The 25175-nt window shown below is 34.7% G+C and overlaps 1 protein-coding gene across 2 annotated transcripts in view; it reads left to right on the top strand.

Annotated features, from left to right (window-relative positions):
• REXO1 (RNA exonuclease 1 homolog) overlaps positions 1–25175 on the top strand; it is a 100100-nt gene that overhangs the window by 42570 nt on the left and 32355 nt on the right. For both annotated transcript variants that reach the window (XM_074303596.1, XM_074303606.1), the window contains exons 3-4: positions 14517–14618; positions 16775–16997. In XM_074303596.1, coding sequence (XP_074159697.1) covers positions 14517–14618; positions 16775–16997 — 325 coding nt within the window. The remainder of the gene's footprint in view (positions 1–14516; positions 14619–16774; positions 16998–25175) is intronic.

Raw genomic sequence — 25175 nt, 5'->3', positions numbered from 1 at the left:
ACTTGTTTTTCCTATGAGGTATTTTACATTTTTTCCTATTTTTAAAAAAATTATTGGTTTTGTTTGATTAATTTTAATACCTCATTGAGTCATTTATTTTCATTTGCACAATTGTAATTTTTAGTGAATTATTTTCTTCAGTTAGCTTTTTAACCTCTTTTTGTATTTGATCAATTGTTCTTTTAAAGGAGTTGTTTTATTCAGTGGAATTTTTTTTTTCCATTTCACTAATTGTATTTTTCTAGGAGTTGTTTTCTTTTTCCATTTTGCCAAATTTATTTTTTTAACAAGATGTTTTCTTCAGTATATTTTCTCCCATTTACTCAAATTTATTTTTTAAGAACTTGTTTTCTTCAGTAATTTCTGTGTTTTCTTTTCCAAGCTGTTGGTTCCTATCCCCAAATTATTATACTTTTTGTGCATAGAACTCATTTCTTTCCCCCATTTTTCTTCTGTTGTTCTTCTGATCTTTTTTTAAAAAGTTTATTTTCAAAACATATAATTTTCAACATTCACCCTTGCAAAAACCTTGTGTTCCAAATTGTTTTCTCTCTTTTCCCTCCCCTAGATGGTATGTAATCTAAAAAATGTTAAACATATGCAATTTTCACAATTATCATGCTTCACAAGAAAAATCAGATTAGAAAGAGAAAAAATAACAAAACAAAATGCAAGCAAAGAACAAAAAAAAGAGTGAAAATAGTATGTTGTGATCCATACTCAGTTCCCATAGTCCTCTCTGAGTGCAGATGGTTCTTTTCATCACAAGTCCATTGGAACTGGCCAGAATCATTAAGATCCTTTTTGAATGCTTCTAAGAGAGCTTTTTGAGCTGGAGACCAGTTATGTCCCCCTTTGAGGCTTCACTTAAAGACATTTTGCCTTTGCTGTCTTCTGGTTTTGTGTTCTGGTCTTCACTGTCTTCATAGTAGCTTTCTATTGTCAGAGATCTTTTTGCTTTTTTGCTCATTTAAAAAATTTGAGCTCTGCTCCTAGGGCACAGGAATATTTTTCTAAGTTCTTTTGGAAGGGGACAGGCACTTCTCACTGACTGCTCTGGGCTGGATCTGGCTGTACTGTAGGTTTGCCCACTGTATTGGGTGGATCTGGCCAAGCTTCACCTGTTAATGATGGGCTTTAGAGGCTCAAAATTTGCCGCCTTTGGTTGCATTGGAGGTCTCACAGCTGATCCTCTGACCTTCCCAAACCAGGATAGAGTAAGCAAGGCTACAATATTTTGGCTAAGAGCCTCCCCCTAGATTCCAGTGCTAGGCCTCCCTGCCTGGGCCTTTCTGTGCTGTGTTTATGGTGGGCTGTGTACCCCTTGCCCAATGAGACAGACCTTTCCTGAAGTCCTTCCAGGATATCTTAAGCTGGAATATTATTATACTTTGGATATTTATGGGTTCTAACACTCAAATCCATTCAGATTCTTGATCTAGCATTTATTTTGAGGGGAGCTAGGGAGAGCTTAGGCAATGTCCTGTCCACTCTTTGCCATTTTGACTTCAACTTGGAATTTACTTATTTATTTGTTTGTTTGTTTGTTTTTGCTGAGGCAATTGGGGTAAGTGACTTACCCAGGGTCATAGCCAGGAAGTGTTAAGTGTCTGAAGTCAGATTTGAACTCAGGTCCTCCTAACTTCAGGGCTGGTGCTCTATCCACTGTGCCACCTAGCTGCCCCTAAAATTTATTTAAAAAAAAAAAAAAATATATATATATTGTATTTTCCTCTAATTACATGTAAAAACAATTTTTAACATTCATTTTTAAATTTTGAGTCCTAAATTCCCTCCCTTCTGTTCCTCTCATTGAAGAAGTCAGAAAATCTGATGAAAGTTATAAATGTGTAGTTATGCAGAACATTTCCATATTAGTCATATTATTAAAGAAAATACAGGGCACTCCCCCTTCTGTGCCCCAAATCCCCTACAAAACAACAAAACCCCAACAAAAAACAAAGCCATGAAAAATAAAGCAAAAAAAAAGTTTTGATCTGCATTCAGACTCCATTAGTTCTTTCTTAGGAGGTAGCTAGTAGTTTTTATAGGTTCTTCAGAATTGTCTTGATCATTGTATTCCTAAAAGTAACTAAGTCATTCCCAGTTGATCCTGTCAGGATATTGTTGTTACCGTGTATAATGTTCTCCTGGTTCTACTCATTTCACTTTTTATTAGTTCATATAAATCTTAACAGGTTTTTCTGAGCTGCTTTTCATTCCTTCTAGTATAATGTTATTCCATTACAATCATATACCATGATTTGTTCACACATTTCCCAATTTGATGAGGATCCCCTCGATTTCCCATTCTTTGCTGCCACTAAAGAGTTGCTATAAATATTTGTATCTTTTTCCTTTTTAATTTTTTGCCTCTTTGAGAGTGGTATTGTGGTGATATTGCTGGGTCAAAGGGGATGCATGTATTTTATATCCTTTTGGACATATTTCATATGGTTCTCCAGAATGGATGAATCAGTTCATAGCTCCACTAACTTGTGCATCAGTGTCTCAATTTTCACATATCCCCTCCAACATTTGTAATTTTTCTTTTCTGCCATATTAGCTAGTTATAATGGAATTTTTTATGTGGTGGGGTGGTTTAGTGGAAAGACCTTTGCATTGAAGTGGGAAAAGGCAGGGGAGTCACTTAGAAGGCTATTTTATAGTGGTTTAGGTGAGAAGTGAAGAGGATCTGCACTAAGATTGTGTCTGTAAATTCAAACAAAAAAGGAAGATTTGTTGTGGCAATAGAAATAAGATTTGGTAGCTTATTGGATTTGTGGAGTAAGTAAGGGTGAAGAGTAGAGGAAGACACTGAGATTGCAAAACTGGTGCCTGGAAGCATGGTGGTGCCCATGACAGTAATGGGAAGTTTGGAAGAGGGGTGAATCTGGGGGGAAGAGGGAGAAAGAGTTCTGTTTTGTTAAGTATTAGTTTGAAATTGCCTAATAGGCAGTTTGTGGTATGAGAATGGAATTAAGGAGAGAGTTGAAGATTGGATATTTAGATCTTGGGGAATCATCTGCATAAAAGGAGAAGCTAAAAATGATAACTTACATAGAAATGATTATTAAATACATAGTGGGAAGGGAAAGGAACAAGCTTTTATCAAGTGCCTACTGTGTGCCATTCACTGTGCTATTATCTCATTTGATTCTCATGACTCTGGGAGGAAGGTGCTATTTTTTTTTGGGGGGGATAGAGATTTTTTAAATAATAGCTTTTAAAAAAAATTTCAAAATACATGTAAAGAGGGGCACCTAGGTGGTACAGTGGATAGAGCACCAGTCTTGAAGTCATGAGGACCTGAGTTCAAATATGATCTCAGGCATTTAACACTTCCTAGCTGTATGACTCTGGGCAAGTCACTTAACCCCAATTGCCTCAGGAAAAAAAAAAAAAACATATAAAGATAGTTTTCAACATTCACCCTTGCAAAATATGCTTTCCATATTTTTCACCTTCCCTTTCCACTTCTTCCCTCCTCTAGATAGCAAGTAATCTAATATAGATTAAACATATACAGTTCTTCTAAACATGTTTCCACATTCATCATGTTACACAAGAAAAATCAGATCAAAAAAGGAAAAAAAAATGAGAGAAAAAAACAAGCAAGCAAGCAACAAAAAAGATGAAAATGCATTGATCCACAGTCGCCATAATTCTCTCTCTGAATGCGGATAGCTCTTTCCAAGTCTATTGGAATTGCCTTGAATCATTGTTAGAAGAGCCACGCCCATCACAGTTGATCATCACTTAATCTTGTTGTTACTGTGTATACTGTTCTCTTGGTTCTGCTCACTTCACTTAGCAGCAGTTCATGTAATTCTTCCAGATTTTTCAGAAATCAGGCTGCTGATCATTTCTTATAGAACAATAATATTCCATAACATTGATATACCATAACTTATTCAGCCCTTCCCCAACTGATGGGTATCCACTCAATTTCCATTTACTTGCCACTGCAGAAAAGGCTGCTACAAACATTTTTACACGTTAATCCTTTTCCCTTTTTTTAATGATCTCTTTGGAATACAGAGCTAATAGAGATATTGCTGGATCAAAGATACTACTGGACATAGCCTGATAGCTCTTTGGGCATAGTTGCAAAGTGCTTTCCAACATGGTTGGATCAGTTCATAACTCTACCAACAATGTATTAGTAATTCAGCTTTCCTACATCCTCTCCAACATTTAGCTTCTTTTCTTGTCATCTTAACCAATCTGAGGGGTATATAGTGGTAGCTCAGAATTATCTTAATTTGTATTCTCTAACAATAGTGATTGAGAGCATTTTTTAATGACTAAAAATGGCTATAATTTCTTCATCTGAAAATTGTTCATATCCTTTGATTATTTGTCAATTGGGAAATGATTTGTATTCTTATAAATTTGAGTCAGTTCTCTATGTATTTTAAAAATGAAGGCTTTATCAGAAAACTGGCTGAAAGAATTGTTTCCTAGCTTCTTGCTTCCCTCGTAATCTTGGCTGCATTGATTTTGTTTGTACAAAACTTGTAAATTTAATATAATTAAATTACTCATTTTATATTTCATAATGTTCTCTTAATTCTTTTTTGGGCATAATTTCTTCCCTTTCCCACAGATCTGAGAAGTAGACCATCCCTCATTTTCCTAGTTTGCTTGTAGTATTACCCTTTCTGTGTAAATCATGAACCCATTTCGATCATATCTTGGTATAGAGTGTTAGGTGTTGGTCAGTACCTAGTTTCTGCCATGCTATTTTCCAGTTTTCTCAGCAATTTTTGTTAAATAATAAGCTAGAGTCTTTGGATTTATCAAACATTAGATTACTATAGTCATTGTGATGAGGGCAAAATGATGAGACTCTAAGGCTGAGATGGGTCAGTGCTTCCTTTCTGACTGTCGGATTATCTCTCTCCCTCCTCCTTCCTCCAAAGTACCAAGGCCGGGTACCAAGGAATGAATTCGCTTTCTCAATAATATGATAAAACAAAATCTTTATTGATTAGGAAAGGGATAGGCAGGCAATTGACCTCCAGGGAGAAAGGCCAAACTGCCTGAAAGGGGCTGCCTCAGCAAAGTCGTGGGGCACAAGGCAGAGAAAAGCCTAATGCAAGGAATAGAATTTTGAAAGTTCATTTTATACACAAAAAGGATCATAAAACAAAGTTTGTATTTGCAAAAGAATTTTCTGCTTCCTTCGGATAAAGAGATGTTTGTATATCAAAAAATTTCCTGAGGAAGCTTGTAAATCCTTTTGAAGTTTGCATAAGACAGGAATTTCTCTTAAGGATGTTAAATTCTATTAATCATTTGTGCCTCAGGTTACCTCCTTTGACCTCTTCTAAGACAGGTGTTTCTCTGTTAATTATTTGCATGCTGGGCTGTCTCTTTTGACCTTTTCATTTCAGTATGGTGAGCTCCACTGATTCATTATTTCTTAACCAGACCATATGGTTTTGATGACTGCTGCTTTAAATATAGTTTTAGGTCTATATAGCTAGGTCACCTTTTTTGCATTTTTCCCCCCCATTAATTCCATTGAAATTCTTGATCTTTTGTTTTTTCAGTTGAATTTTTTTATTATTTTTCCTAGCTCTATAAAGTAATTTCTTGGTAGATTGATTGGTATGGCACTGGATAAGTAGATTAAGTAGAATTGTCATTTCTTTTATATTAACTCAGCCTTTCCATGAGCTTTGTTCCAGTTGTTTATAACTAACTTTATTTGTGTGAAAAGTGTTTTGTAATTGTGTTCATATAGTAACTGGCTTTGCCTTGGCAGGTAGATTCCCAAATATTGTATATTACCTAGTTATTTTAAGTTAGATTTCTCTTTCTATCTCTTGATATTAGGTTTTATTGATAGCATAGAAATGTTGATGATTTATGTAGGTTTTTATTATAATCTGTAATTTGCTTAAGTTATTAATTGGTTTTAGTATTTTTCAGTTGATCTTCTAGGATTTTCTAAGAATGCCATTATATCTTCTGCAAAGAGTGATAATTTTGTTTCCTCATTACCTACTCTTAATTCCTTCGATTTCTTTTTCTTCTCTTTTAGCTAAAGCTAACATTTCTAGTCCAATATTGAATATTAGTGGTGATAATGGGCAACCTTGTTTCACACCCTGATATCACTAGGAATGCTTCTAGTTTCCTCATTACTTTCCTCATTGCTTTCTAGCTTCTTCATTACATATAATGCTTGCTAGTTAGATAGATGCTACTTACCATTTTAAAAAAAAGCAAAAACAACTTAATTTATTCCTATGCACTCTAGAGTATTTTTAATTGCAATGAGTGTTGTATTTTATCAAGTGCTTTTCCTGCATTTATTGATATAATTACACTATTTCTGTTAGGTTTTTTTTTATTGACATGGTCAATTAAGCTGATAATTTCCCTGATTTTGAAGGAGCCCTGAATTCCTGATATAAATCCCACTTGGTCATATTATATTATCCTGGTGAAAAGTTGCTGTACTCTCTTTACTAATACTTTATTTAAGATTTTTGCATCAGTATTCAATAGGGACATTGGCCATAATTTTATTTTTCTGTTTTGGCTCTTCCTGGTTTAGGTATCAGTATTATATCTGAGTTCATAAAAGGAATTTGGTAGAACTCCTTCTCTTATTTTTCCAAATAGTTTATATAGTATTGGAATTAATTGTTCCTTAAATGTTTGGTAGAATTCCCTTGTAAATCCAGGTGCTATTTTTCAGTTGGGGAAATTGAGAAGAAATTTAAGCCTGGGGGTCACGCAACTAGTAAGTGTTTGAGATAGGATTTGAATTCAGGACTTCCTGAATTCAGGAATAGCATAGGCCTAGAACCCTATCCACTGGGCTACAAGCTGTCTTAAAGAACAGTAGTCCTGTTCTTTGAAACAGTTTGAGGAGTTAGTCTCATCTTTTGAATAAGAATACTAAAGTTCAGAGAAACAAAGGTGTCTTTGCCTTGGTTCTGATATTAAGTGGAAAGGCCTTATATGTCTACCTTGTCTTGCTGTGTTCCAAGGTCTTGGAAACAATCACAGAAAGGGGGATGAAGAGGGATTATAGAAGTCATCTAGTTCACTTATTTCATTTTACAGAGAGAGAAATATAGGCCTGGGGAAGTAAAATGATGTTCCTAAGGTCATTCACTGAATAAGTATCAGAGGTAATTTTCTGGCCTTTTGATTTAAGTTTCTAGGCTTCTCCTCCCCTCCCCCCCCCCCCCCCCCCCCCCCCCCCCCGCCCTTGTTACCATGGTTTAGTGGAAGGAATTGCAAACTTAGAAGCAGGAAAGACATAGGTTTGAATTCTTGATACTTAAGAGTTGTTTGATTGAGCAATCTTTCACTAGGCAGTTTTGGGGAAAGTCAGATGTAGCTCTCTATAACCTCCTAGGGAAGGAAGCTTCCTGATTTTTTTTTTCTATTTCATTATCACTTGTGATCATTTTAACTTAATTTCTCCAGTAGTGCTGGTGGGCAGAGTCCCACAACTCCAGGGACAGCCCCATTGCAGGGTATTGTAGGCCAGAGATACACAGGTATCCTTTGCTTGGTGTCACAGATGCCTACTGAAAATATTTGTGACTGGGGAATTCCATTGTAATTTCTGGTTCTGAGAGGGAATGAGACTTAAGTTGAAGAAGCTAGTGAGTTTTTTTTTTTTTTTTTCAAATATGCATTTAAAAGAAAAAGAAACAGAAATCTCAGTATCACAAGCTTCTCGTTCTGATTGACTTCCCTTAGTTTATTCACATTGAGAAATTTAGGCAGGTTGTGACTTTCACAATTAGTGAGACAACAACACAATGCAAGAAGCAGCATATTGCCAAAGTCCTTTAAGGCGACTTGAAAAGTTGAACATTAGACTAGAATTGGTCCTAGCTTGGAATGCTATATATATATTTTCCCACATTTTCAAAATTTGACATATGTAATGTTCACACCTGGGAATCTCTCCCCATTGCCTCTACTTTTTTGGGGGGGGTCAAATCCATCATTTTTTTTATGATCAGGAAATTTTTATTTCTTCTATTTGTTTTTTTTTTTTTAGTTTTTATTTACTAGATATATTCATGGGTAATTTTACAACATTGACAATTGCCAAACCTTTTGTTCCAATTTTTCCCCTCCTTCCCCCACCCCCGTCCCAGATGGCAGGTTGACCAATACATGTTAAATATGTTAAAGTATAAATTAAATTAAATATAATATATGTATACATGTCCAAACAGTTGTTTTGCTGTACAAAAAGAATCAGACTTTGAAATAGTGTACAATTAACCTGTGAAGGAAATAAAAAATGCAGGCGGACAATAGAGGGATTGGGAGTTCTATGTAGTGGTTCATAGTCATCTCCCAGAGTTCCTTCGCTGGGTATAGCTGGTTCAATTCATTACTGCTCTATTGGAACTGATTTGGTTCATCTTATTGTTGAAAATGGCCACATGCATCAGAATTGGTCATCATATAGTATTGTTGTTGAAGTATACAACGATCTCCTGGTCCTGCTCATTTCACTCAGCATCAGTTAATGTAAGTCTCTCCAGGCCTTTCTGAAATCATCCGATTGGTCATTTCTTACAGAACAATAATATTCCATAATATTTCTATACCACAATTTATTCAGCCATTCTCCAATTGATGGGCATCCACTTAGTTTCCAGTTTCTGGCCACTACAAAGAGGGCTGCTACAAACATCTTGGCACATACAGGTCCCTTTCCCTCCTTTAAGATCTCTTTGGAATATAATCCCAATAGAGACACTGTTGGGTCAAAGGGTATGCACAGTTTGATAACTTTTTGAGCATAGTTCCAAATTGCTCTCCAGAATGGCTGGATGCATTCACAACTCCACCAACAATGTGTCAGTGTCCCAGTTTTCCCACATCCCTTCCAACATTCAGCATTATCTTTTCCTCTCATCCTAGCCAATCTGAGATGTGTGTAGTGGTATCTCAGAGTTGTCTTAACTTGCATTTCTCTGATTAATAATGGCTTGGAACATCTTTTCATATGGCTAGAAATAGTTTCCATTTCTTCATCCATACTAATTTCCAATTTTCCCAGCAGTTTTTGTCAAATAGTGAATTCTTATCCCAAAAGCTGGGGTCTTTGAGTTTGTTAAATACTAGATTATTAAAGTAATTGATTATTTTGTCCTGTGAACCTAACCTATTTCACTAATCAACTAGTCTATTTCTTAGCCAATACCAAATGGTTTTGGTGACCTCTGCTTTATAATATAGTTTTAGATCTGGTACAGCTAAACTACCTTTGCTTGATTTCCCCCCCCCCCCCAATTAATTCACTTGAATGTCTTGACCTTTTGTCCTTCCAGATGAATTTTTTGTTATTTTTTCTAGGTCATTAAAATAGTTTTTTTTCGGAGTCTGATTTGTATAGCATTAAATAAATAGATTCATTTAGGTAGTATTGTCATCTTTATTATATTTGCTCGACCTATCCAAGAGCACTTAATATTTTTCCATTTAGTTAGATCTGACTTTAGTTGTGTGGAAAATGTTTTATAGTTTTGCTCATATGCCTTGGCAGATAGATTCCCAAATATTTTATACTATTGGCAGTTACTTTAAATAGAATTTCTCTTTTGACACATAATTTCTAATCTCAGTTCTGACATCCTGGGTTTTAAGATTCCTGTTCTAATGTCCTACTGTATATTCTAAGGGCCCTAACCTCTGACATTCTATGGTAGCATAGTAGATACGAGTACAGAACTTGTTCAGAGATGGCTTAGACCTATTCTAGCTGGGTGACATCTTAACCTCAATTTATTTATAAAAATGAGGATAACACCTGTCAAGGCCTGTGATTTTATTGGCATAGGGAACTTAGGGCTGAGGAAATTACCAATGAAGGTCTTTATCTTCTTTTCAACTTACATTTTTAGAGTTGCCAAGAGCACTGAGAGTCTGACTTCCCTGAAGTTCTATAGACAGTGTGAGAGGCAGGATTTGAAACCACAGCAATTCTTGGCTTCAGCACCAGCTCTTTATTCACTATGAATGATACTTTACCCCTCTGTCTCTTTCCCGCTCCCCTCAGCACTTGTAACACACACACACTTTCTTATATATAAAATCTTAATAACACATGCAAATACTATATACCATTTGTAGCTATATAAGGAGATATTAAAATTATATTGTTTTCAGTCTTGTTTAGTTCTTTGTGACCCCATCTGGGGTTTTCTTGGCATAGACACTAGAATGGTTTGCCATTTTTTTCTTCAACTCCATTTTTTTTAACTATCTTATTTTCAAAATTTTCAAAACATTCTTGTGTTTCAAATTTTTCTCCCTCCCTCCACCATCTCCTCTAGACACTAAGCCATTTAATATGTGTTAAACATATGCAATTACATATTCCACATTTAACATGCTGTACAAGAAAAATCAGAATAAAAAAATGAGAACGAAAAAATCAAACAATAAAAAAAAAAAAAGTGAAAATGCTATATTGTGATCCATACTCAGTTCTCATAGTCCTCTCTGGGTGTAGATGGCTAACATCACAAGTCTATTGTAATTGGCCTAAATCACCTCACTGTTGAAAAGAGCCATGTTAGGGGTAGCTAGGTGGCACAGTGGATAGAGCACCAGCCTTGAATTCAGGAGGACCTGAGGTCTCAGACACGTAACACTTCCTAGCTGTGTGACCCTGGTCAAGTCACTTAACTCCAGCCTCAGGGGCGGGGAAAAAAAAAAAGAGAGAGAGAGAGAGAAGAGCCATGTTGATTAGAACTAATCATCCTATAGTCTTGCTGTTGCTGTGAACATTGTTCTCCTGGTTCTACTAATTTCACTTAACATCAGTTCATGTAAGTCTTTCTGAAATCATTTTGCTGATCATTTCTTACAGAACAATAATATTCCATAATATTTGTATACCGTAACTTATTCAGCCATTCTCCAACTGATGAGCATTCACTCAGTTTCCAGTTTCTTGCCACTACAAAAACATTTTTGCCACAAATATTTTTGCACATGTGAGTCCCTTTCCCTCCTTTAATATCTTTTTGGGATACATGCCCAGTAGAGACACTGCTGGATCAAAGGGTATGCATAATTTGATAGCCCTTTGATAGCCAAATTGCTCCCCAGAATAGTTGGATTAGTTCATAACTCCACCAACAATGAATTAGTATTCCAGTTTTTTTACTTCCCCTTTAACATTTATCATCTTTTCCTGTTATCTTAGCCAATTTGAGAGGAGGAAAGAGATACCTCAAAGTTCAACTCATTTTACAGATAAAGAAACCGAACAGAATTAAAATGACTTGTCCAGGTCCACACAGTAAGTGTTTGAAGCTAGATTTGAATTCAGAAAGTTGTTTTCTTGACTCTAGACCCTGCACTATTATCTACAGTGCCACCTAACTGCCTGTGTATTATCACTATCTCATGTAAGCAAAAATTTTGTAACAAATATGGTTAGCTAAGCAAAATCAATCAGTTCCTGTACTGTCTATATCCAAAAAATGTTTTATTCTGTAATTTGTCTGGAGCAGTGGGTACAGTTTAATTTTATAGTTCTCTGGAATCATGTTTAGTTATTGTGTTGATTAGAGTTAAAAATTTTTAGATTAAATCTTTTTTTTTTTTTTTCAATTATCAAGGACAGTTTATCACATTGATTATTAATAATTACAGTCATTTTCAACTTTTACTTTTTATTACTTTGTCTTGCTTTACTTTCTTTTCTTTTTTTCCTTGAATTTTTCTAATGAGTTATTTTCCAGTAATTTCCTAATTTCAGATTGAAATTTCAGCTTACATTGGTGTCCTTTATCTCTTCCTTATATTCTTCCAAATTTCTCCTCCCCAGATTCTCCCTGGCTTTTTTCTCCCACCAATCTCTTTAAATCAACTTTATAGTTTCTTTCTTATGAGGCTTATTCTTTTTCTACAACTTTCTCCCAAAGAAGCTGGTAGTAGGAAAGAGAAAGAGAAGAGAATAAGCATTTATGTAATGTTTGCTGTATGCCAGATGGTATGCCAACTAGAAGGTATGCAAACATCTCATAATATTTGATCCTCACAACAACTTTGTAAGGCAGATCTTGCCATGATCCTCATCTGTGTCCTGTTATGGTCCCTGTCTTACAGTTGAAGAAATGGAGGCAGGCAGAAGTAAAGTGACCTGTCCGGATTCAATAATTAGTGTCTGAATTAGTGTCATCTCTTTTTCTGATTCCTCTGTGCCTCTAGTTACCTGAGTGGTTCTTAAAAGCAGGATCCTAGTCTTCAATTGTTTTTGTTAGAAGTTCCTGTGACTAACTGACTTGGAATACTTTGGTCTGGTTAGCATCTTCTTTCTAGAGCCTTTCCACCTGTTTAGCGTCTTTCTTTCTTTTTTTTTTTTTACTCTTGTTGACCTCACCTGGTTAACACCTTGAAAGGTAGGTAACTTTTTCTTCTCCTTTGCAACTGTGTTCTTGTCCTTCTGCCCAACTTCTTTGGTTTCCTAGTCCTACTTATATTTGTCTATTCTGGTCAGTCATTTAATCAAAAGAGGATTTATTAAGTGCTAGGCCCTGTACCAAGGGCTTAGGATATAGTGAAAAGCAGAATATATATCAGATGGTTGCTGTTTTGGGGAGGGGAGAGCTAAGGGAAAGAGGGAGAAAAATTTGGATCATGAAGTCTTAAAAAAATGTTGAGAACTACTTTTACATGTATTTGGAAAAATAAATACTATTGAGAAAAAACAAAGAAAGGCAGACATATTTTTCCTGACCTAAGGAGCTCACTTTCTAAAGGAGGAATACAATATATAAATAATGGTATACATGTGGGATACTTCCCTTTTGCTCTTTATTTCCCTTGTTTGTAAATTATGATATCCATATCCAGAGTTAATGGGGTTACTCTCCCTTCTCTTTTTCTATGTATGTGTACATATTTATGCATATACATATCTTGTTTGTGGCTAGTTATTTACATGTTGTCTCCCCCGTTAATAACATGCTTCTTAAGGGCAGGCATAGTGGTGTTTTTGCCTTTTTTGGTATCCCCAATTCTTAGCACTGTTCTTGGTACTGATAAATCAATTAATAAATGCATGTGTGGACTGATTGTTAGAATGGCATCGGTGTCTCGTTAGGGAGACCCTGTGAAAGGTCAGATTTGAGCTGAGCATTAAAGCTAGTGTGTATGTATGTGTGGGAGAATGGTGATGGAGAAAGCTAGTGATGTCTTCTAGGAGCAATAGAGGTAAGCCTGTGTTGTTCAAGTCTTTCTACCCAGTCTTCTCTTTCATTTTTCTCCTTTCTCCCTCTCAAATTTTCCCTACCTCAGAAATGTCCCCTTCTCCTGTTCCTCTGTATTATTTCATCCTGGGCCTTCTCTTTTTCTTCTAAACTCAGATCCTCCTGATTGCAGGGCTGCTTCTCTAACCACTGCGCCACCTAGCTGCCCTATGTGGAAGCTCTTTTTTGTAGTGGCAAGAAACTGGAAACTGAATGAAAGCCCATTAGTTGGAGAATGAATAAATTATTTTATATGAATGTAATAGAATATTATTCTTCTATAAGAAACGATCAGCAGGATGATTTCAGAAAGGCTTGGAGAAACTTATACAAACTGATGTTGAGTGAAATGAATAGAACTAAGAGAATATTGTACACAGCAACAAGAAGATTATATGATGATGAGTTCTGAAGGATGAGACTTTTTTTTAACAATGAGGTAGGTGATTCAGGCCAGTTCCAATGATCTTGTGATGGAAAGAGCCATCTGTACCCAGAGAGACTGTGGGAACTGAGTGTGGATCACAACATAGTATTTTCACCTTTTTTGCTGTTTGCTTACATTTTGCTTTCTTATTTTTTTTCCCCTTTTTGTACAGCACGGTAAATGTGGAAATATGTATAGAAGAATTGTACATGTTTAATCTATATTGGATTACTTGCTATCTAGGGGAGGAGGTGGAGGGAAAGGAGGGAAAACAATTTGGAACACAAGGTTTTGCAAGGGTGAGTGTTGAAAACTTACCTTTGCATGTATTTTGAAGATGAAAAGCTGTTACTAAAATTTTTTTAAAAAGAAAGGAATTTGGAAGGAAAGAGAAGGGAAAATATACATAGTAGCATTGGATAGTAAACAGATCAACATTTCTATGTCATTTTCATCTTGAGATCCCATAAAACAAAGGGGTGGTAATGTTACCTCATAAGGTAGTAAAATCACTGGTCTGGGTCTCAGAAGTCCTAAGTCCTAATTGTACTCTCCAGTGACTTCTATTCTCCTCCTATATAAAAATGAGGGTGTTCGATTCAGTGATCTCTCTTTAAGATACATTCCATTTCAGACTTTCAATATTCTGAGGGGCCTTGTAGCTCCATCATTCTGTTTTTTAAAAGATACTTGTAATACTGACAGTCTGTGTTCTGTTATATGGCCCTTTTCCAGCTCTGATAATAGTTCTAAGGTCTTTTCCAGCCCTATCCTGTGATAACTAGAATTGGGTTCTCCTAGGAAACTTGATCCTTTTTGTGTTCCAGCCATCCAAAGAAGAGAAGATTGAGGGAAAGTCAGAGGACAGTTTGACTACATTGTTTCCAGGCCAGAAGAGGAGGATTTCCCATCTCTCCAAGCAAGGAAATGTAAGGATCCTTTATCCCAAATTAGGCATGTCAGCCCTGGGGGCCAGGGGAAGGAAGGGAGGTAAGTGCACAGCAATAGAAGGGTATGGAAATATGTTCCTCTAGAAATTCCACTCTCTGTAAACAGTTTGACAGTTTCCCAGGGAGAAGGCAGCATAATGCTATGGCTGAGCATGTCAGCTATATCATTTCTTCTCTTCATTTATAATAATACTATTGCTATGTATTTATGATTAATGTTTAAAAAAAAAAAAAAAAGGAGCAAAACTAGATGAGTAAGCCCCTTCTCAATGTAGACACATTACACATTAATCAGCAAGCATATATTAAGTTTGTGCTATTTGCTGGGCATTGGGTAAAGCACCAAATAAAAGGAACTGAAATTCTGAGAAGTAGAAGAATTGGGATTTAGAGCCAGGTCGGCTTTAAATTTAAGCCATTTACCTCTCTCCCAAGTTATTTCCTCCCAAATCATTAGCATAACTTCAGTTAGGAGGAAATTGTATTTCAAGGGTACTGTACCGTTACATTATTTTTCTTCTTTCCCTGTCCATCTCTTGTTTTCCTTAGGTCAGAGCTCATCACTTCTAAACTTAATCATTCAATTACTGGGCAAGGATATACTAAGTGCCTACTAACTACTGATTAACAACAGTTTCTACTCTCAAAAGCTTTCAGTTGTGAATGACATCTTGATGAAAGAGAGAATTTTGTATATAAACTAAAGAAAATCTTTACTCTGTTCCCTTACCAGCTCTTTGAACGAGGGCAAATCAGTTCTCTGTGCTTCAGTTTCCTTAATTGTAGGAATAAGAAAAGAGGGCTGAATTTGGAGTCAGAGGAGTTGGGTTCAAATCCTGGACCTTTTATTCCTGTATGATCTTTAGCAACTTACTTTTCCTTTCTGGATCTGTTTCCTTGTCTGTAAAAAGGAGGACATTGCTCTAGTTCCACTCTTTAGCATCCCTTCCAACTCGACAGCCTAAAAGTAAATTCTGCCTACCTCTAGATTTTTAGTAAGATCATATGGAGATAATATATTTAACAGGTTGTGTAGGCCTGCCCAAGCTTGTGTGGTTCATCATTTAGATCAGGGGTCCTCAAACTACAGCCCTCGGGCCAGATGCAGCTCACTAAGGACCTTTATGTATCCTACCAGGTTATGGCAAATGGGCTGAGGGGCGGAGACAGAGTGTGAGTTTTTGTTTTTACTATATAGTCCGGCCCTCCAACAGTCTGAGGGACAGTGAACTGGCCCCCTATTTTAAAAATTTGAGGACCACTGGTTTAGATTTTGATGACTTAGAATGAGTGTATGTAGCAGTTGTTTTCTGTTTTGACCAAAAACTCTGGGGATCTTCCCTTGAAGATTGATATCTTTGTAATGATGAATTGGGTCATTTGTTTTGGTCTCAGTTCTTATTTAACTATTAGTCATTGAATGAGTATGGCTTCAGACAAAGACCTAGGAAAGACTTTAATTTAGAAAGGCCTAGGTCACCCAGTGCATGTTGAGCCATCATCATTTGCCCTGACTTTTGTGTTGCAACTGGAGGAGAGAGCTCCCATTCAAATCTAATTCATGGGTGGCTCTATAATCATCACACTTGTGATGTCACTGGTTCTCAAGTATTATTACTAGACTTTAAAATAAGGACATTCTTTTAATTGATGAAATCAAGCCCCTCCCCTATTTTAAAGTTGTCAATCTGCTGCTTGGGCCTGGCCTATAAATAAGCTACCTTGTAGTTGGAGTTTTTCTTTTGGGACTTTGACTGTTATTTGACACTTTTTCTGTTTTAACTCTTTTTCATCTGAGCCCTCTAAAATTTGCCCCGAACCAACATCTATTTTTTTTTTTTTATTTGGATTAAAAAGAAAAAATCTAAAGTAACTTGGAATTTAGCTGCTTTCTCTTTTTTTCCTCATAAACTTGAACTGTGCTCCAGCTTGTTTTTGTTTAGTAGGCCCCAATTTCTCATTCCCTGGAAATGGGGTATTTTTACTACCTCTCCCATGATTTTAGCTATCCTTATATGGTCACCTGGCTTCTAGACTGCTATAGATTGCCTGTCATGGGTTTGGTGCAGGGAGACAGGAGACTGTCACACTCTGGAACAATAGGATTCCCCACTGAATGTTATCTGATCCAACAGGCTGAAGTCCCAAGCAAGCCAGTCATTCGACCCTATCGCCCACCCACTGCTCAGGAGGCCTGCTACCGACGAACCCAGCTTGCCCAGAAACAGGCCTCAGACATTCTGGCAGGAAGACTGGCAGCCCAGAAGCATTCTGTGTCTCTGCCTGAGGAGAAGAGAAGAATTGCCCATGTGCCCAATCCCCGCATGGCCACAGCACTGGCAGCAGCAGCCAATTCAAGTAAGTCAGTAGTGAGTTCTATTTATCTTTTTGTTTCCCTAAGATGTACTGATATGGTTTGGGACAAGTGGATTGGTCCTCATTTTCTATGCTATCTCTGTCCCTAATTCACTATAACTCAGTACATGTCATTTTAATCATTTAGTATATGGTCAGTCTATAAACATTAACTACCTACTGAATGCTAGGCACTGTGCTAAGTGCTAGGGGTTCAAAGACTGTCAAAAATAGTCTTTGATGGTCTTTGCTCTCAAGTGGCTCACAGTCTAATGGAAGAAACAGTTTTGTATTAACAGGGTATTATGTGTTAAATTGCAGATCATCAATAGAGGGAAGCCATTAGTAGTAAGAGTAATTAGGAAAGGCTTCTTGTAGATGAGAGGACTTGAAAGGAAACAGGGAAAGATAGGTAGAAATGAGGAAGGAGAACATTTCAGACCAGGGGAGCAAACAGGGAAAATGCCCACAGGAAAGAGATGGAAGGCCTTGTTTGAGGAATAGTCAGGAGACTAGGATCACTGAGTTCTACAATATGTGTGAGATGTGAAATTGAAGGAGATTGCAAGAAGGCAGGTTATACAAGGGCTTTTTTTAACCAAGTTTAAAAATACACACACACACACACACACACACACACACACACACACACACACACACAATCTTCCAAATATTTTTCCTCCCTTTACCTCCTCCCTGACCCATCGAGAAGGCAAGAAACACTATATTCATTATACATATTAAATCATATAAAGCTTATTGACACATGTATCATGTTGTAAGTTGGGAAAAGCAAGAAAAATAAAGTTAAAAAAAATAAAAGTAAGGTATTATCCCTTGAATAAGGCATCTTAGCAGCAGAAGCTTCAAGGTAATTCACATATTTATTTTTGCTTTCCATTCTCTTTTCATTGTTGAAATGGTGAATGATTAGTTGCTGCATAATGTCCTTTCATTTCACTAGAAGCTAGATTACTAAAGTAATATTGTAGTGCTAACTGCATAAATCTTTTGGAGAAAAAACAAAATAGAGATATTTAAAGGAAATTTGAAGTTGAAGCATCTGCTTGCAGATTTGATTCAGAAGTCCTGTCATTTTCTGTCATGGACCTTTCCTAAAAAGCCCCCTTCTCAGGATGTTTTTTTAAATGCATAAATTAAAAACACATATAGCTACAAAGGAATCCAATTTAAAATTTTTTTTAAAAATCATGTTCACAGACTCACCAAACTCCTTTAGAGGATATCCATTAATATTGCTAGTCTTCAAAAACTGTTTGGCAGTGTAAGCTTGAAAAATAGCATTTACAACATGTATACCAAGTAAAATGGAGGAACAATGTTAAATTAATAAAATATATATTCTTAGGGGAAAAAAGTCTAAAAAAGGCTTCAACCTCAGATTACATTAATTCTCTCTGTAGAGATGGATAACATTTTTCATAATGAATCTTTTGGAATTGTCTTGAATCGTATTATTCAGAGTATTATTCAGATTATTCATCTTTACAATATTGCCATTACTGTGTACAATGTTCTTCTTTTCACTTTTCAGTTCGTATTGAGTCTTCCCAGGTTTTTCTGAAGCTGTATCCTTCTGTCATTCTCTATAGCATAATTGTATTCTGTTACAATCATATACTGCAACTTGTTCAGTCATTACACAAGGCTTAACACTGGAATATTTCTTTCTTTTTAAAGAAAACACCATTTAACTCAATCAGAAGTAAAGTATAAGCAAAGCTTAGGGAGATGCAAGATTCTGATTCTGTAAGAAGGCAGATAAAATTCACTTTTAGGCTATGTCCTGAAGGTTGTTTATGGGCCAGAGAGCTGATAGAGCCATGTTGATTAGTGAGAAAAACATGATCCTGGAGGGATAGGCTGAACACTTCCATCAATTGATGCTGAATCCATTGATGGTATACTTCAAGTTGAAGTCAAGCTCTCTCTAGCCAAAAATAGAGGTAGAAGAAAAATTTAGAAAAAAAATAAAAGTTATGAAAGAATCATGAAAAAAGCTCACAGCTTGGAAAAATAGGATTGGGCAAAAAAATCCACTACAGAAAACACCTTAAAAAGTAGTCTTAGCCTAATGAAAAAGGAGGCATAAAGGTAACTGAAGAAAATAATTTCTTAAAACTTAGAATTGAGGGGCAGCTACACAATGCAGTGGATAGATGCACCAACTCTGAAATCAGGAGAACTCGAGTTCAAATTTGGCCTCAAATACTTAACACTGCCTAGCTGTGTGACCCTGGGCAAAGTCACTTACCCCCCCAATTGCCTCAGGAAAAAAAAAATTAAAATTGAGCAAATGGAAGTTAATCATGCTATCAGAAATCAATCAAAATGTAAAGATGTAGAAAATAGAAGAAAATGTAAAATATCTGACTGGAAAAACAGCTGACCTGAAAAATAGATCTGGGAGAAATAATTTAAAGAATTAAGTTTACCTGAAAGCCATGACTAAAAAAAAGAACAGTATATTTCAAGAAATTATCAAAAGAAAACTGCATGGGATATCCTGGAATCAGAGGTAAAATACTCATTAAAAGATTCTACTAATCATCTTCTGAAAGAAATCCCAAAGTAAAAACTCTAAGTAATATTGTTGTAACCAAATTTCAAAATCATCAGGTTAAGGAGAAAATACTGCAAAACAGTCAGAAAGAAGCAATTCAGATATCAAGGAGCCACAATCAAGATTGTGATTAAGAGGGATCTAGCAGTTTCTAAATTTAGCCCCTTGAGTAGAGGGGCTTACCTTAATACCTCTTAATTTAAAAAAAAAAAAAAAAAAGAACTAAGAAATAAATCCATCATAGAAACTTACTATGGGAACAGGGAAGACAGGGGTTCATCTTCAGAGGAGGATATTAAAGTTAAAAAAGGTTCTACCCCAAAGAGTAATGTGAAATAGCTTCCTGCTTAGAGAGAATTTATAGAAGAACTTAAAAATAATTTAGAAATCAGAGAGACATTGAAGAAGAACTAAAAAAACTAAAAACCATCCAAGAAAAACAAGATTATGAAAAAAACAGTTAACTAACTAGAAATTCTATCTCAAAGATGAAAATAATTCTTTAAATATTAGAATTGGACAAGGGGAAAGGCAGTGAATCTATGAGAGACCAAAAAAAAAAAACAAAAAAAAAAAACCCCCCAAAACAAAAACAGATCATAAAGAACGAAAAAGTAGAACAGAATGTGAAACATAAAGAAAAAACAACAGATCTGGAGAACAGATCAAGAAGAGAAAATATAAGAATAATTGGACTGCCTGCAAGTTATGACCAAAAAAAGAAGCTTAATACAATAACCCAAGAAATAATTGAATAAAATAAAATTGTCCTGGAGCGAAGGGGAAAGTAGAAATTCACCAATCACCACCTCAATAAGAGATTTTTTTTATGGAAAACACATAGGAGAAGTATTGCCAAATTTTGAAATCCCCATCAAAGAAAAAATTTTGCAAGAAATAAGAAAAAAAACAATTCAACTATGCCAGACCTACAGTTAGAACTGTACAGGACTTAACAGCAATCACAATAAAAGACCACAGGTACTAGAATCCTATCTAATGACAATCAAAAGTTACTAGCCTGTGGGCAAAAATATCATCAGCAAAATTATCTGTAATATTGAATGAGAAAAAATGGACATTTAATGATTGAACTTGTAAATTTTCAGGACTTTCTATCAACCAAATCCAAACTTAACAAAATATTTAACATATAAGAACCAATGTCAAAGATCAATTTCAAGGAACTCAACATGGACAAATTTTTTTTTTTAAACATGGGAAATATATGCCATATTGTTTAAGATTTACATACACAATAGAGTAGGTTAAAAAAAAAAAGATCTGGGGTGGCGTTAAGGTAAAAATAATAATGTTAATGAGATACAGAGGAAGAATAGTCACAGACATTAGAAGGGGGAGGAGGGCTTGTAGTTCTGAAAAACTACTCACATTGGGAATGGATTAAATAGGCAACTACATATAAACCATGAAGGATAGAGGACCCTTGAAAATCTATAAAGAAATAAGAGAAGGATGAACAGATGGGGAAACAAAGGAAAAAAAAATTAATAAAATATAAGAACAATGAGTGGGTTAAGCAAGAAACAATAATTTCATCAAAGAAGATGACAATAATAAGTCAATATGCCAAAATTTATAGAATGCAGCCAAAGCAATACTTAGGAAAAATTTTATATCTCTAAAAGCTCACGTCAATAAAATAAAGAGCAGATTAGTGAATTAGGCATGCAACTAAAAAAGCTAGAAAAAGAACAAAGTAAAAATCCTCAATTAAAAACCAAGTTAAAAATACTGAGAACTAATAAATAAAACTAGGAGCTGGTTTTTTTGGGGGGGGTAAAGAAAACACAATAAAATAAATAACCTTTGGTTAATTTGGTTTTTTAAAAAAAGAAAATAGAAAACTAAATTACTAGTATAAAAAATAAAAAGGGTGAATTTGCCACCAATGATGAGGAAATTAAAGCAATAATTAGGAGCTTTTTGCTCAAGTTTGTGGCAACAAATTAGACAATCTAAGTGAAATGGATGAATATTTACAAAAATAGAAATTGCCCAGATTAAGAAAGAAGAAATAAAATGCTTAAATAATCCCATTTTAGAAAAAGAAATTGAACAAGCCATCAGTGAACTCCTTAAGACAAAAAATCTGCAGCTTTATAAGTGAATTCACTAAACATATAATGAAAATTTTAATTACATTATGTTAAAAGGTTTTTGTGTAAAACTAATATAACCACAATTAGTAGTAAAGCAGAAAGCTAGTAAGTAATTTTTACCTCTGGTATTTTTTATTTTATTTATTTATTTGTTGAGGCAGTTGGGATTAAGTAATTTACCCAAAGTCACACAGTTAGGAAGCGTTGTGTCTGAAGTCATATTTGAACTCAGGTCCTCCTGATTTCAGGATTGGTGTTCTATCCACCACACCACCTAGCTATCCTTACAGCAGGTATTTCTAATATAGTGTGAGGCCTTCTCAAGTATATGGAGAATTGAGTCAAATTTATAAAAATATAAGTCATTCCCAATTGATAGTCAAAGAATATAAGCACAGTTTTCAGATGAAGAAATTAAAGTCATGTATAGTCTTATGAAAAATGCTCTAAATCACTACTGAGTACAGAACTTAAAACATTGGAGGTACCACTTCACATCAATCAGACTGGCTAACATGACAGAAAAAGAAATGGCAAATATTGGAGAAGATGTCAGAAAACTGGAACACTAATGCATTGTTGGTGGAGTTGTGAACTGATCCAACCATTTGGGTTGCAATTTGGAACTATGCCCAAAGAGCAATCAAATTGTGCATATCACTACTAGGTCTGTATTTCAAAGAGATTTTTAAAAAGAGAAAAGGACTCTTGTACAAAAATTTATAGTGGCTCTTTTTGTGGTGGCAAAATAATAGTAATTCAGGAAATTCCTTCAGGGGAATGGCTAAATGAATTGTGGTATTCAAATGTAATAGAATATGATTATACTATAAGAAATAAGCAGGCAGATTTCAGAGAAATCTGAAAAGATTTACATGAACTGTTGCTGAGTGAAGTGAGCAGAAACAGAACATTATATGCAAAAATAGCATGGTGTGGTGATCAGCTATGATAGACTCTTAGCTCTTCTCAGCAATACAGTGATCTAAGACAATGCTAAGACTCATGAGGGAAAATGCTATGCACATCCAGAGAAGAAATTATGGCGTCTGAATGTAGATCAGAAGCATACTTTTTTCATTTCTTTGTTGCTGTTGTTTGTAGTTTTCCCCTTTTGTTCTCTTGCTTCTTTCACAACATGACCAATGTGGAAATCTGTTTAACATGATTGCACAGGTATAACCTATATCAGATTGCTTGCTATCTTGGAGGGAGAGACCAAAATTTGGAACTCAAAATATTTTGAAAAATTAATGTTGAAAACAATTTTTACATGTAATTGGAAAAAATAAAATACTAGCAAAGATAATTTTTTTGAATCAATATTCATCAAGGAAATTGGTCTCTAGTTGCCTTTCTCTGTTTTTAGTCTCCCTGGTTTAGGAAACAGAACTATATTTGTGTCACAGAAGGAAGTTGGTAGTACTACTTTAGCCATTTTTAATAGAATATTTTATTTTCCCCTAATTACATAATAAAAGCAAAATTTTAAACTTTTTTTTTCTTTTCGAAATTTTGAGTTTTAAATTCCCTTCTCATCTTGAGATGGTAAGCAATCACTTATAGGTTGTACATATACAATTATGTAAAAACATTTCCATATTATTTTGTACAAGATGTGAATAAAAATTTTTAAGAAAGTAAAAAATAGATTTCATCAGTCTGCATTCAGACAATTCTTTATTCTTTTGAATAGTTTATATTGTCCTTCAAATGTTTAGTAGAATTAACTTTTAAAAATCCATCTGGACTTGGAATTTTTCCCTTAAAAAGTTCATCTTTGACTTGTTCAATTGCTTTTTTTTCCCCTGAGGCAATTGAGGTTAGTGACTTGTTTAGAGTCACACAGCTGAAAGTGTTAAGTGTCTGAGGCAGGATTTGAACTCAGGTCTTCCAGCCTTCAGGGCTGATGCTCTATCTGCCCACTTAGTTGCTCCTCCTTTTTTTCTTAAATAGAGTTATTTATGTATTTTATCTCTTCTCTTAATCTGTACAAGTTGCATTTTTATTTATTATTCCTCTATTTTGTTTAGATTGTCAGTTTTCTTGACACATAAATGGGAAAAATAGCCCCTAACAATTGCTTTAATTTCATTTTCATTGATTGTGTGTTCATCCTTTTCAGTTTTGATACTGGTAATTTGGTTTTCCTCTTTTTTTTTCTTTTCTTTCTTTTTTTTCAAATTAATGAACGGTTTATTTTATTGTTTTCCTTCCATAACACCAGTTCTTTTATTTATTAGTTTGATAATTTTTTTTTTACTTCTAATTTTATCTTTCCTTTGATTTTCAGGATTTCTATTTTGATATTTAAATGGGAATTTTAAAAACTTTTTTTTTTTCCTGTTATTTTCCTTGTTGGTTTTTTTTTAGTTACATGCCCACTTCATTGATTTGTTTTTTATTTATTTTATTAATGGAAACATTTAGAGATATAAAAATTTCCCTATGTATTCCTTTAGCTAGGTCTCTCAAATTTTGGTATGTTGTGTCATTGTTGTCATTATCTTATTATCTATTACTTATTTTATTATATTATATCATATTATATTATATTATATACTATTATCTATTAAAGCAATAATTACTTTATTTAGTATTTTATATTCCCCCAGTTATATGTAAGAATAATTTTTAACATTCATTTTCAAATCTTTAAATTCTAGACTGTCCCTCCCCTGCATAACCCCTTACCCAAATAGCAATTCAAAATAGATTATTCGTATGTAGTGATATAAAACATTTTCTTAATAGTCATGTTGTGAAAGAAAACATAGCCTATGAAAAATAAAGGTTTTTTTTTTTTTTTTTTTTTTTTTTTTTATACTTCAGTCTGCATTCAGACACCATCAATTCTTTCTTTGGGTATGGATAGCATTTTTCATCATGGGTCCTTCAGATTTATCTTGGATCATAAAACTTCAAAGAACTTTAGAAGAAGACAGGGTTTAAAAAAAAACAAAAGAGAATAGGATGGATAAAGAGACATAATTAGCAATTATACTTATGAATATGAATGAAAGGAACTCACTCAAAATGAAAGTAGATGGCTTAAAAGCCATAATCTGTTGTTTTTACAAGAGATACTTGATAAAAATAAAGGGATAGAGTAGAATCTGTTATGCTCAAGTAAAAAAGGCAAGAGTAGCAATCATGATCTTAGACAAAGCAAAATAGACCTAATTGAAAGAGATAGAAAGAGATAAAAATTTTTGAGCTTCACTACAAAATATCATCAGCTCCTAATAGTATGTGAATCATTTTGTTTTATTCCTATAAAAAGTAAAGGACATTTGAAATAAAAGAAATAACATATAGGCATCATGCTATAGCATCCAAATTCTTGAAGGAAAAATTAAATGAATTATAGGAGGAAATAAGAGATCAAAGCTATACTATTACTGGGGCACCACAATTTATTCCTCCAGACCTAGATAATTTTTTTTCTTTTTTTATTAAAACTCTTTATTTTCA

This window comes from Sminthopsis crassicaudata, chromosome 1, assembly GCF_048593235.1.
Source record: "Sminthopsis crassicaudata isolate SCR6 chromosome 1, ASM4859323v1, whole genome shotgun sequence".
Classification (NCBI taxonomy): domain Eukaryota; kingdom Metazoa; phylum Chordata; class Mammalia; order Dasyuromorphia; family Dasyuridae; genus Sminthopsis; species Sminthopsis crassicaudata.
The sequence above is the reverse complement of the archived record's forward strand: the minus strand, read 5'-3'. Positions and strand labels throughout refer to the sequence as shown.